At 45.0% G+C, this 14,286-nt stretch overlaps 1 protein-coding gene across 1 annotated transcript; it reads right to left on the bottom strand.

Annotated features, from left to right (window-relative positions):
• Positions 1 to 7,025: 7,025 nt before the first annotated feature.
• LOC140899218 (alpha-1-acid glycoprotein 1) lies at positions 7,026 to 13,649 on the bottom strand. Its single transcript, XM_073314285.1, has 6 exons — positions 13,536 to 13,649; positions 11,383 to 11,525; positions 10,654 to 10,727; positions 9,970 to 10,071; positions 9,081 to 9,181; positions 7,026 to 7,055 (listed from the first exon to the last, which is right to left on the bottom strand). The coding sequence occupies exons 1-6, from the start codon at positions 13,647 to 13,649 to the stop codon at positions 7,026 to 7,028; spliced, it is 564 nt and encodes a 187-aa protein (XP_073170386.1).
• Between the last annotated feature and the right edge of the window lie 637 nt (positions 13,650 to 14,286).

Raw genomic sequence — 14,286 nt, 5'->3', positions numbered from 1 at the left:
AATCTGTCCCTCAAGTTCTCAGTGGATTCGGTTACCTGATTCCTCCCTGTACTGAGGCTTCAAATGTGCAATGGAAAATGAGATGCACCCAAGAAACTAATTTATAAACTCCTGACCCCCTCCCCTGTCCACTTGCCCTCCTCTATGTTTAGATAATGATGCCTCTGTGTGCTCCGCTTCCCTCTTGTCATCAGATTCTTACCATACTTGATCAGTGTGGCATTATTGATAGAGACTTCAAGGTAAGTTGAGTTGCTTGAGAAACATTTGTCCCTGCTAAAAAGAGAGGGGGGGTGGGGTGAACATGCTATAACTACAGAGGTGAGGGTAAAGATTCTACTGTCTTGAGACACTTGGAGGCAAATTCTACCATTAGAGTTGAGAGAGAGAGAGAGAGAGTGATTTTTAAGGTCAGAAGGCACCATTATTAGATCATCTAGCTTCTAGCCTTACCTCCTGTATAAGACAAGTCATAGAATTTCACCCAGTTTACCCCTGCATTGAGCCCAATAACTTGTTTGACAAAAGTATATATTTTAGATAGGTGTCCAGTCTTGACATGAAGACATCAAGATATGAGGAGTCCACCACTTCCCTTAGTGTTTGTTCCAGTGGTTAATCACCCCCACTTTGTTTAAAAAGAAAAAGGGGGGGGGGAGCTTATCACTAATTTGAATTTCCTGGCTTTGATGGCCAGCCACTGATGCTTGTTATGCCCTTCTCTGGTAGATTAAAGATTCCTTTAGTGCCCAGTATTTTCTCCACAGGAAAATGCATCCGATGAAGTGAGCTGTAGCCCACGAAAGCTTATGCTCAAATAAATTGGTTAGTCTCTAAGGTGCCACAAGTCCTCCTGTTCTTTTTCCCCAGGAAGGTATTTATATAAACTGATGGGAGCTACATGCCTTCATATAGTGCCTAGTGTCTGTGTGTATTACACACACACTGGTGTATTGTGTGGTACATTGGTACACTTATACAAAGTATTTATACTGCAGGGCACTCAGGATATGCCCAGCTTCTTCCACCTGTTTCACATATGCAAGACTGAGGGGAAGAGAGTTTAGTGCCAGACTGATGGCCTCTATCTATCCACAGGTCAGAGTGAGCACAAGCAACTGAGGAGGGCTGGGCAAACATGAAGAGGTCCTGCCAGGACCATGATAGAACCTGTTGCTTGGATAGGAGGGATTCAATCTACGGAGGCCAGGGACAGAGCGAGGCAGAGATGGGGCTGCAATGCCTGGCTCATGGTACAGCCCAATGCTGTTTTTACCGTGCATGAACATCCATGGTCTGGCAGATACAGCATAAGCAGGCAGTCTTTGTGTTGCAGGGGACAGTCTAGTACATTAATATGGATGCAGGGTACCTAGCCAGAGATTGATTAGGAGAACAAGAAAGAATCTAACCTGACTGCAAGGACCATGAAAGAGGTCAGAAAAACCAACGGAAAGAAAAAAAAAACAAATACGAAACCAATAGATTCCAAGGCTATAAGGGACCATTGTGATCATCTAGTTTGACTTGCTGTGTAACACAGGCCATAGAACTTCCCCAAAATAATAATAAGATGGCAGGATAAATTAAACTTTTGTAGTGCTGTTAGTAGGAGGCTTAGTCAGACGTGAACTAGTGAGGGAGGAGAGAGAGACATACAGATCACTAGGAAAAAATTACATAGAGAAACTTTTAACAAACGTTCCCTTGTTCCCTCTTTGTTCAGGTGATGCTAATTTATGGTATAAACAAATAAGATAGGTGAGCAGATGGACAAAGGGAAGAAAAGGAGGCATTGAAGAATGAACAGTCTTACACTGTGACATGCTGGTTGATGAGTAACTCCTGCTCCTGCTCAGTAGGGTTCACATCAAGATAACCGTTATCTATCAGCACCATTTCCAGCAGGTGAAAGGGGAACTGAGAGGCACCAGCTATGTAGAACCATTTCCCCAGCAGCTGTGAAGATAAAGGGGGAGGTGGGGGAAGGAGAATAGAATAAGGGACTCTTATGGAGTTCCAAGAGGGAAAATGAATGACTTGTCTTTACATAAGCTTTCCTGAGCAACAGTTCACAAGTACTCCTTTTCTTTTTGCGAATACAGACTAACACTGCTCCTACTCTGAAACTTGTCTTTACAGTGACAAGTCTTGCTCTCATATTCTGCTGTAGTACTGCGTTTTGCCCCGGCAAGTTCTCTCATTAAAACTAGCAAGAGTAGCCAAAAGAGAGAAACAGCATTCTTTAAGGTGGATAAAAATATTGAGTGTGTTGGTTTTTCTAAGGTAGCTTTTCGGGTTTTTTTTTTTCCCCCTTTCATCCTTGTGTCACTTTTAAATGGTCAGTGAAGTCACATTGTGGGATTTGTTTTGCATTAAAACTTTAATTTATTTTGGAAACTTTTCGAGTTTGAAATTCTGATTTTGAAATATAATCCCAGGGGAATTTGGTGGGGGGGAAAAGAGAACGGGGCTATTACAAAATCCAATGGGACTGAAAATATTTATGAATATGTCAAAACATATATGGATTCTTTCCCATTTTCCATCAGTTCTACTACCGGCTAATGACAGGTTTCAGAGTAGCAGCTGCGTTAGTCTGTATTTGCAAAAAGAAAAGGAGGACGTGTGGCACCTTAGAGACTAACCAATTTATTTGAGCATAAGCTTTCGTGAGCTACAGCTTAGGGTTATGGTCATGAAAACTTATGCTCAAATAAATTTACCAGCTAATATTCACTGTTTATATTGTGACATAATATAGTACTTAAGTGCTTACAGTCGTGGGATATTTTGGTGACAAATGTACTTGAAATCAGTGTTTGCTACATAGGGAAGTATTGTCCACGTTTTACGAATGGGGAAACCGAGGCATAGAAGATGCATAGATAGTTTGCTGCAGAGACAAAAAGAGAATCCAGGTTTCCTGATTCCTAATCCTGTACTTTAACCTTTTTATCTTGGGTTTTATATTTGAGAGAGGAGTATATTGTGATGTAAACTTTGGGTGCTTCACCCTGTAACATAAGACCCAAATATCTTAGTGGATGGTCCCCACTGCCCAGTTCCTGCCTGGTCATTGCATGGAATTGGAGTGTAATCACCAGAAGAAGCAAGACCCTCTGCAAGGCTTTTCTTACCTTGGATGCTGTAGTGTTGTCTGGGATTTGTGGAAGCAGGAGTTCACAGTGCAGGCGCATAGCACTGAGGATATGTGCCAAGCTGAGAAACGTAACAATGCAGGCTAGTGCCATGGCGTCTCTTCAAGGGAGATGAGAGAGTGTGGGAGTAATCCCTCTGACTGAAACGTCTCAGTTTAGGAATCTGTGTATAGAGATTTCTATGCAACTGTTCAACTGTCCAGTTGTGTCAGGGCGAATCTGCTAGGTGCATGTCTCCGAGACAGCCTGTGTAGCATTTGTGTGGAGATGAAGCAATGATGTGCCTTTCCAGGAAATCTCCCAGATAAAAGCTGCATCATTTGCACTGCAGTCTGAGCTTTAATTTGGCCTAAACACTGGCTTTGAGCTAATGCATGTGACATGCTACTTTAAGGTGGTTCTCTGAAAGATATCTGTGAGGGTCTTTGGTTCCACTGCAAAAAGGACTTTGATATCATACGTTGCAAAAGTGAGTGGGCCCAATTACGTGCACACAGGCTGAGATAGGTTGAACCCTGGCAGGGCTGGAACTGCAGTTCTGTGTCATTGTCCTCACATGTGGCTGATTGGGATTTCCTCCAAAGGGCAGTGACTCAGCACCTGGTTTGCATTTTCTACCCCTTGCATATTCCATTCCTGCAGGGTTCTTTTAATCTGTAACCTTCCGGATCCTGCAGTCCTTCCTCACACTGCTCATGGATTTCAGTGGGAGTGAAACACACACACACTGCAGGATGAGGCCATTGGATTTTACCAGCCCAACCAGTTCAAAGATACAGTATGTAGAAATTAAAAACCTTATTAATGGAGAGATTCTATAATGGCTCATCCTCCATTTTATCCCTTCTGTGAAATCCAGGGGGTCAGTCTGTAGTGGCTCTGGTGATGAGTGGGGCAGCGATGCAATATAAACACAGGATGCATCTCTGGCTGTGCGTATTGGAAGGAATGTGTAATGAAATCAAAGCTCTGCAACAACCATTTTTGCAACTGGAAGTCTATTGGCTATTTGACACTGATTTCCCATCCTGCTGCTCCCCTTTCTTCCCATTGCTGAGTCGCTACCTGGATGTAGGGCAAGGTGAAACCTTCAAAGCAAAAGAGAACTCTGCTATCCGTAATGAAGTCCTGGTTAGAAGTTGTGGGGTTTGTGAAATTTCTGGTGACAAAGTATTGAATTCTCAGTTCTCTGTGTGGTAGGGAAATATTCACTGGGAAACTGAGGCACACAGGGACTGACATTTACCGAAAGTCACACAGCAAGTCTGTAGAAGAGGCAGGAATAGTCATAGGCACCAGTCTCCTGATGTCTTGCCTGGTGCCTTAGTATTTTATCTAGGGTTTTATATTTGAGAGATTTTTGTGATGTAAATTCTGGGTGCTGTGCACTCTGTACAACAGATATGAAGACATTAGTGAACTGTCTTCTCCGTACAGTTGTTGTCCAGCCTTTGCTTGGAACTGGGGTGTAACTGCCAGAAGAAGCATGACCCTACCTAGGGCTTTTCCTACCTTTAATGCTGTGGTGTTATCGGGTATTTGTGGAAGTAGTTTAAAATCCAAAGGTTGAGCAGTGAGGAGATGTGCTAAGCTGAGAACAACAGCAATGTAGACCAACATAGTGCCAGGGCTTCACATGAAGGGAGGTGGAATAAAATGCACTGGCTGAAGTTGCTCATCTGGGCACAGGAATCTATTTTATTCACCCTCATCTCTATAAAAATCAGCCTGCCACTTTCGGGGGAGTAAATCTACTGTACAAATATACATGTAATAAACTCGTGCCACATTGTATTTGATTAAGTAATGAGGCGTTTTTCTGCGAAATTTCCATGATTTTAAAAAAGTATCTTTTGCATTGAATTCTGCACTTTAATGTGGCGTGAAATAGGCAGCTCTGAGCTTTTTCATGTTTGCAGATGAAACAAAACTCCATGTCATACTGCATTTTTCTGTTGAAAGTTCCTATCACTGACTCCAGGCTTTCAAACCTTATAATGATCCCCAAACATTAAAAAGAGATGAAATAATAAGGTTATAATACTGCAAAAATTTAAAAGAAAGGAAAATTCACAGTTAAAGTCACACAAGCAATCTTGACTGTGCCTTGGTAATGATTCCCTAAGGAACTGTGCGGGGTGTTGGTTACATTGTGGTTAGACAGTGTGACTCCCCCAGCAAGGGTAGCTCATGTGTGTGCAGGCTGTGATGGGCATAGTCCAAATGGAACTCCAGTACTGTGTCATTGTCTTCAAAAGGGTGAGGTGTGAATTCTCATCAGAGCCCTGGAGCATGTGTCCTACGGAATATTTTCATTTTCTCCTCACTGTGTGTTCCCCACCCTGCAGGGTGCCTTTCATCTTTAATGTACTCTGATCCTCCTGGCCTTTTGCGTGAGAAGGTTCCACTGAAGTTAATGAAACCTCTATGCATGGGAGACTGCGAGATCAGGCCCTAAAACAATATCAACATTTAGTTTTGAAGCTATAGTTTGTAAAATTTCAGAACAAGTTGAAAGGTTTCCTCTGCATCCATCGCTCAGTTCATCAATCAGTCAGTCACACACAGTCTACTGAGGACTGTTGCACCAGCCAGAGTGATCACAGTTGATGGCGTTGCACCAGATATCGTGTAGTGACATTCTCAGATCTGGCTCATTCCTGTGAATTCATGAATCTCTGGGGCAGTCCTGTGATGGTGCTAGATAAGGTCAGGGGGTGCACCCCTTTGTGCATTGATGGCAGATTTAAGAGCACAGTGTGCTGGATTGTTTTTGGCTTTCCTGGCAACATGGCCAGAGACCATGAACGCTGCTTTTGGATATAGTGAGTGAGTGGGTAGGAGTATTGTGACACCTCGTACTGAAGCAGGGCGGGAATCTTTTAAGTCAGCTGTGCCCTTCCCCAGCTTACCTCTTAGCTGATACCTGAGAGACAGGGATTTTAGGGCCTGTTCCAACTCTCACTGAAGTAAAATGGAATCTTTCCCTTGACTTCTAATGGGAGCTGGATCAGTTCCTTACTGCCAACTAACACTGCTGCTGTTCCTAGTTCCCATGTAGGGGAGCTAAGCTGTACAGCAGGGAAACCAAACAGGGGACAGGAGAGAAAAGACAAAAGGAAATCTTTCTTTTTATCTGGTCTGCAATTTTGATTCATACCCAAGTCTCTTCCATCTCCTTTGCCTCTATCACAGAAGAAAATGACAGCTTTCTCATGGCCCATTACTATGGCACTGCTGGCTTGGTAGTGAACAGCCAATAACTCAGGATTTGTCCCTAAGTGTTATGATGCCACTCGGGGGGGAAAAAAAGGGTGATGTTATCATTCAGCCATGTTACAGTTGTTTTATAGAAAATTTAAAGGTGTGTGCATTTGTATATTATTTTGGGGCATAGTAAGTGCTGCTTGAAGGGGCAGATGTCAGTACAAGACCTTTACTGTAGGGAAAAAAAAGCTGGTATTTGTTTTTGCCATACTCAGATAGCAAACATTTACTGTCAGTCAGATTTATCTTTATTTTTAAATCAACAAGAAAGAATGAAAGTAAAGTCTTCAGGAGAGAGCATAGTGTGTGGGTCTCCTTTGTGAAAGTCTGCACTAAGAGCTGAGAACAAATGGTTGCTGAGCTCTGCATGCGTGAAGAGTGCTTAGAAATGTAAAGGTGCAGAACACAGAAAATGAAAATGTCAGTAGTTTGTGCCAAAGAAACCACATGGTCAGATGCAACAAGGGGAGATCCTTCAGTGGCTAAACAGGTGGAAGAGAATTAACAACTGCTGATATCCAGTGTGGAGAGCAACGTTGCTGTGGAAATGTGTGTTACCCCAGTGATGGTTCTACCAGTTCAACTGAGTGCTTTTTGTCATCTTTCTTCTTCCATAGGACACAGATCCTACAGAGATGAACAAGAGTGAGAGTCAGTATCGCGTGTGTAAAATGTGCTCTTAGTAGTACAGGATTTTCTTACAGCAAAACTAGCAGTATTTCTTGTGCATTTTCAAATTCCTCCTGCCTAACACACTAGAATCCCCAAAAGGCTAAAATAGTGTCAACTTCAGCAGCCTCTAGGGCAAGAAGTTGTGTCGCAGGAACGTTTCTCTCTATTTAAAGATTTACATTGCTTCAGCTAGGCTGTGGACTTGCTCATTGCTGCTTCGGGAATATGAACAATATGCTTGCTCAGCAGCGAAGATTTTTGTCAAGCAAGCAAATTGAGGTGAATATTAAAGGCGAAACCCCTTCGCTGGGAGAAGAGAGAGAAGCTGTTAAAATGCAGTATTCCTTGTGTGGGTTTGCATTGCCTATTGTTAGCTCATTAAGGGCTAGCAGCTGCCCCAGCCAGCTACTGGGGAGAGCTGGCTGCTCAGAGGGAAGGAAGAAGCATTTATTAAATGGGCCTGAGTATGTCTGGCCTTGATCATGGCGTGCTGGCTCAATGTTTTTGGAGGCCCTGGGTTTGGCAATCTCAGTTTTCACTATGGTGGTGTTTAAACCTGACAGGATTCCAAAAGACTTGAGAGGTTTAAGGAATGGACTGGTGAATGTGGAGTCTGGTGGCACTTCCCCAAGGAAGCCAAGGATTAGGCAGTTTGGAAGGGAAGGACTCTGATCTAACACCAGCCCAGTACATGGTCAGTACCTATTGGTTTTACAATAACTGTGAGGTTTATGTCTCTTTTGGGGAAGGGGTCTGTGCAGCTAAAGTTCTCTCTGTTTAATTCCTATCAAGGCATGGGGGTAGACGGTTTGCTCCTGTATTCTTTCTGGTTTATATTATACTTGCTGTGAATACGTTTGTGGCCATTAGGGAACGTCATGGTTGTCCCTATGGTGCACACTTGACATTTCATGAGGACAGCTAGCTTAGACCCTCCTTCTAACTCGGAGCTACAGGAGAGTCTCCACTGGGGTTACCAGTATAAGTTCTACAGTACAGAGGTGGGCAAACTACGGCCCGTGGGCCCGTTCTGCCCAGCCCCTGAGCTCCTGGCCCGGGAGGCTTGCCCCTGGTCCCTCCTCCCCCGCACCTTCTGCTCCTGAAGCTGCTGGAGCAATGCTCTGGGAGGCGGGGCTGCAAGCTCCTGGGGCAGTGCAGCTGCAGAGCCCGGCCTGACCCGGTGCTCTGCGCTGCGTGGTGCGTGGCTTCCTGTCCTGGAGCAGCTGCGCCGCCAGCCAGCGGTGCTCCAGGCAGCGTGGTAAGGGGGCAGGGAGGGGGGTTGGATAGAGGGCAGGGGCTGGGGTTGTGGATGGGGTCAGGCCGGTCAGAGGGCGGGAAATGGGGGCAGGAATTCCGGGGGCAGTCAGGGAGAAGGGGTGGTTGGATGGGGTGGGGGTCCCGGGGGGGCAGTCAGGCAGGAGAGGGGGTGTTGGATGGGGGGGCGTGGGGGGTCTGGGGGCGGTTGGGGGACAGAGAGCGGGGGGTGGGGGTTGATGGGGCAGGGGTCCTGGGGGGATTGGATGGGGCAGGGGTCCTGGGGGAGCCGTCAGGGGGGCGAGAAGCAGGGGGGTTGTATAGGGGGTGGGGGGCCAGGCCACACCTGGCTGTTTGGGAAGACAGCACCTCCCCTAATCGGCCCTCCATACAATTTCTGAAACCTGATGTGGCCCTCAGGCCAAAAAGTTTGCCTGCCCACCCCTGCTATAGCAGATGGTTGAGCAGTTTTGATTCCATTAATTAAAGGGCAGTGGATGGCTCACTAGCCCATTCATTATATCATATCATCGTGGTGCAGTGCATACTCTTGAATATGTTACGTGTTGGGGTTTGCTTTGGGTTACTAAACTTCTTCTTTCTTTTTTTTAAGCCTCTTTTCAGGGAGGAGGCTGGAGCATTTAATTTTGATTCCAATTTCAGTGTGATTCTGAAGCTCTAAAGATGGCTTGATAACTCTCATAGGAACCCCATGTTGATCTTTACCTTATCTAGAGAATAGAATGTTTCCTCTTCCTTCAATCCAAGGCATGCCACTTGAGTTTTGAATTCTTCCAGCTGCTCTGTGCTCATGTTTTGGGCCCGGGCTGTTTTGAAAGATGCAATACTAAATTGCAGAAAATCATTTGGCAGAGTTGGTTTTAGGAGGTATAGTAGCTGCATTGTACCTACGGTTTGTTTGAAGCTTTCACAGCAACAAAGAGTAGTACTCAGATCTCCTACTCAAAAGCATGTACCTCTCCCCCTTGAGCTAAGGGAGCTGCATCCCCTCTTTATTCTTCTTTGTTGGGACCCTCTATTTCCCCTATTATTATTATTATTGGGTGGGGGAGGGGATAGAAGAGATTTGTCTGGTCAGCCCATCTCCAGTGGGAGATGGAAAGAGTTATGGGGTGTCCCTAAAATCAAAACTGATTCCGAGGTTTTAATATTTACCCTCCTGGCCATAATCTTTTTATCCTAGGACCTAGATAATTGTTGTTAAGCATATACACAGTGCTTTAAAAGATCTAGAATCAGCCACAGTTCCTGCCCAGGCCAGACTAGTCAGCTACTTAATTTTCATGCTCTGTCCCTGCCTTTCTCTTTCTTGGGTCCTGCAGCCACTTTTCTAGGAGCAGAACAGAAGGAAGGATGCTCTTTCAGTTTAGGGCACTGGTCCTTGAGAGACCTGCATTCAGTTCCAGGATCTTCTTGTGTGCCTTTGGGCAAGGTACTTAATTTACTCTGTCCCTCAGTTCCTTCCCTGTAAAATGGGGATAACTGAACAGCTCTACTTTGCAGGGGGTTTGTGAGATGCTGTCGTAACAGGGGCTACATAGAGCATCTCTGGCTATCTAGGTCCTTTTCTGGTGCGGGGATGTGCTTTACTTACCCGAGATCGATAACCCTTTGTGGGTCCCATCAATGTGGTATAGTGTCATAGTGTCTTCGGAGCGGCTCTTGATAAGTTGTGCTATGCCAGTTTCGTTTGGCCCTTCAGGAGAACAGGCACAAGGGGTGGTTAGAGTATTCGGTCCAAAATCTCAGGAGAAGTGTAATATAAACCTACAAGGACATTTGACTGTATTCTGTGATTTGGTGGTACTGTGTATAGGTATAAAAAACTCATCTCATACGGACCTAGATGTGGCTTGGCAGACCTATGTCTCTGTGCTGACCCCTTCACGCCTGCAGGCTAAACCCTTTTGGAAACTAGTGTTAGCTGTAGCAGAATGATCAGCTTTGGCAGTTCTGTGTGTTTGTTGCATATGGAGGCCACTACTGGCTACAGAAATGACCTGATACAGACAAATCCTTCTATCACTGTAATGAGAATGTTGCAAAGAATTGCCCACGAGGAGAGGAAATTATTCCTTGCCAAGTGGGGGAAGCTGACCTCTGGATTCAGATTAGTTATGCAACTCTGCTGTGGGACCAGATAAATGTGTGGTAGAAATGAGAAAGTGAAATGTAGGACAAAAACCTTCCTACCTCTCCAACCACAACTCAATCCACCCTTCCCAATAGGATGCACTGGACATTTGTGCTTTTCTCCTTAGCATCTCTGGATTCTTACCGTGCAGGATCATTGTAAAATTGTCCCAGATGACTGAAATGTAACTGGAGTTGTCCACCACACACTTGTCCTTCCTAAAGGGGAAGAGATTAATCAGTGGACTAACCACAGGGGGTGATGCTCTATGGCTCTCTGGGTTAAATTCTGTTAGCCAATGTGAATTACATGCCTCTATCAAACACAGAACTGCACACAAACTTTCTGTATGTATATTACATTAGCACCCCCAGTCAACTGAGGGAAATCTGAAGGGATTGTCAGGGTAGCTAAATCCACCCTTCTGTTCCAGAGTAGCACTTTGTGTGTATGAGAATAGGATTTGATGCAGGATTGACAGCCCTGGATTTTAATGGCCCTTGCCCAGATATAGAACACGTTCAATGCAGGCCAAAGGTGCTCCGTGAGACAATAGTGGAGCCTGCTGTCCAGGAGATCAGGGATGACTATGAATGAGAAGGCCTAAGAGGAAGAGATGGAGTTAGGGAAGGCTGCACGGTGGCTCCTGGTAGTGGTCTGGATAAGCATGGAATAGCCATATGCAACCTCAGCGTGAGTCAGGGATCTTCAAGCATAGGTAAGAGTCACACTGCAAGAAAGACTTTGCACATTGTTTCATTAATGGTAGTTCCTGGTAGCCTGGTCCTACTGAGGAAAATGTTTGTGTAAATGTTTTCCCTGAGTAAGGGAGCATGTCACTGTCAGTAAGGTCTGTGTTGTAAATGCTCTTACAGTTTCATGACTTGTGTGACGGGGAAGTTGTCTTGATGGCTGCTAGGGTATATGAAGTAATAAGCATTCTTTATCAATTCCATCTCCTTTAGGGTGCGTGGGTGCTGAGAGGCCCCAACAATGTAGAACCATTTGCCCAGCAGCTGTGAAGATGAGGAGGGAAGAAAAAGAAACAAATTGTTAGGAGACCCTATAAGCCTCAGCATGTGTGTATGTGTAATTATTTATTTGGATTGTGTATTGGTCCCAGTCAGGATCAGGGCCCCTCTTGTACAAGTCACTGTACGGACACAGAGGAGAATGGTCTCTCTCCTGAACTTACAACTTAAATAGACCTATTTTTTTGTGGCAGTAAGTTTTATGGCAGATTGCCAGTTACCCAAGCTTTTCTCACAGCTGGTGGTGATAGCCTCTTCTTACCTGGTGGAACTAAAGCTTCCCTTGAAAGAGGATCAAGGTGCTGAAAAACCACAACAACCTTCTTACGCCATCAAAGCACTCTGTGCAATGCTCTAGCCTACGTATGTGACCCTAGGCCAGTACCATGCTACCCATTTGTCCCAAAGTCGTGGTGAGTATTCTAGGTGGGGTAACAGTAATACACTGTTTTCAAACTTGGGGGGAGAGGTTGTGCTAGACCACATGCCCAGGAGAAGGGAAAGATGCCAGATACCACCCCCCATGGAATAAACATGCTGCCTCGTCCACCAGCAAAGAGGATGGTAGCTCCTTGAAAGTCCTCCACCTTCCCTCCCTACTGCCTTGTGTAATGCAGCTGGCTGTGGGAACAGCTCATGTGTACAGGGGTTCAGGCTCAGCTGGCAGCTCACTCTGCTAAACTCCTCTCCTTTGCTCCCATGGCACTTAGCTCTGGATTGGATGGCAACTATGCCCCACTCCCATTAGCAAGGTGTGTTGTCTGCTGGCTGATGAAGTAGGGAGGGGGAATCAGAGCTATGGGTTGGGGGGTAGGGAGAAGAGTTGGCAAAAACAGGCAAACGAACAAAAAAGAATAAGAAATCAAAAGGAAGAGGGGACACAAAAAAGACCAAATGGCAGAGAAGAGATGGGAAAGGAGACATGTAATGTAGGAGGTTGCTGGGGATCAAGCAATTTTTTTACTTTCATAACTGACATGGGATGCCCAGTGGTGCCGGGGCTCAGCCCTGGGACAAATTAAGCAGTGGAGAAATGTAAAGAAAGTGGACAGTAAAAAGAAGACATAGTGACAGCTGTGGCAGCACATGGTACAAGAGGAGAGGGGGGCATTCATGTTCCCTGGTAAGGAGCTGATGCCAACAAAATATGGCTGGAACTGCTGGCATCATTTTAGAAAACTGGAAGCATCTGTAAGCTCCTCTTGTGGAGCCCCTTCATGAACTCTGTAAAGACAGGAGCCAGCTGCCCTGCAGGCATCCTTCATCTGCAAGAGCTAACCTGTTAGGGCTGTGAGTGGCTCACAGAATGGGGAAGGAGGTCGATTGGTTTTATGCTGGCTTTTTTTCCCTATATCTGCAGAGGGCAGCGTTCCACCTGAGTTTCCAGACTGTAAGCGTTGACTTTAGCTGCCATTGTCGCACTCTCTTCACATTGATTCCACAGTCACTGGCATCACTTCAGAGAGAGATTTATTAAGAATCCCCAGTAAAATAAGTGGCATGAACATTAGGATGCTGAGGGCTCTAAGGTTTCAAGGATACTTTTTTGGGAAGAGGCCCAGGCTCCTGGAATCCCCATCGCTTGGTATGTTTAAAAGTAGGTGGGGAAGGCACTTAGTAAATGTTCCTCAGGGACCAATCCAATGGATTGAGGTGCTCTGTCAAATGGTCTTCCTCTAATTTCTAAGGGTTCCCTCCTGGGTCTATCACTTGGAATCCAGACATCTCCAGGTCTTGGATTAAAACCTGCGGTGCACACCATGCTGTTGCCCAGTTTCCATTCAGTAATTTATATTTCAGCGGGTACTGATGAGGTATAAATACTACTCAGCTTGTAAGATTAAAGCCTGACTATATGGTTAATTTTACTAAATGGTTCCCTTGCCTGCATGCCTGGCCTGTGCCTTAGTCTAGGACAGGTCCTTAATGAACCTCTGAGTGCCCCATCTAGAATATAAGCATCAAAGTTGAGGCCCTTCTAAGGGCACTTCTTACCTTGGTCATTGTTGCATTGTCAAGGGTTTCTGGAACTAGAGGCTCACAATCCAGGGGTTTAGCAGTAAGGAGATGTGCTAAACCAAGAATAATTGCAATGCAGGTCAGTGCCATGATTTCTTTTTGAAGGGAAGTGAGAAGCAGTGGAATCAAACTCACCAGCTGAAGCTTCTCATCTCAACACAGGTATCTGTATTTATAGACATTCATGACTCCAAATCTCAGATTTCCCAAATGTACCTCAGAATCCAGGAATTTGCTGGCGACGTGTACCTGACTTGGCCAATGTTCTGTTTGCTTAGTGATGAAGCAATGAGAGGTGCTGTTCTGTTAAACTTCTAACATAAGGCTAAATTCATTTTTGGTTTATGGGGTGTGTTGACAGAATGTAAAAAGCCCTTTAAACAGATCTATAGACAAAATCATTTTCTAATAATTGGTTTCTGTTTGCATCAACTGAAATTAATTTCCCTTGAACATTCATACGGACAGAATGCTGGTTGCACAAATATTCACAAAAAGTATTTTATAAAAGGGGGAGCAAATGGGGTGAATTGGAGTTCAGCAACTTGCTACATCATTAATGGAAAACTTTCCCTGCTGCTCCCCTTCCCCACCCCAATTGTACTCATCAGTGGATGGGATGTGCCTGCTTGCTAATGCGGTGTAATGGCTTCAACTTCCTTTATACTGTTGCTTCCTTATTCCTTGCTGATGAGACTATTGTTACTGCTTAAGGCCTTATCTATTT

Source organism: Lepidochelys kempii, chromosome 16 (genome assembly GCF_965140285.1).
Source record: "Lepidochelys kempii isolate rLepKem1 chromosome 16, rLepKem1.hap1, whole genome shotgun sequence".
Lineage (NCBI taxonomy): Eukaryota > Metazoa > Chordata > Testudines > Cheloniidae > Lepidochelys > Lepidochelys kempii.
This window is presented reverse-complemented; position numbering and strand designations above follow the sequence as displayed.

Bases quoted from the DNA above. Each gene is read 5' to 3' on its own strand.
- LOC140899218 (XM_073314285.1), bottom strand. From the start codon at position 13,649: ATGGCACTGACCTGCATTGCAATTATTCTTGGTTTAGCACATCTCCTT. The intron at 9,182-9,969 runs GTAAGTAAAGCA...CTTTCAAAACAG, and splicing joins CAAAGGGTTATCGATCTCGG to CCCGGGCCCAAAACATGAGC. The intron at 7,056-9,080 runs GTAAAGATCAAC...TCATCTCTGTAG, and splicing joins CATTCTATTCTCTAGATAAG to GATCTGTGTCCTATGGAAGA.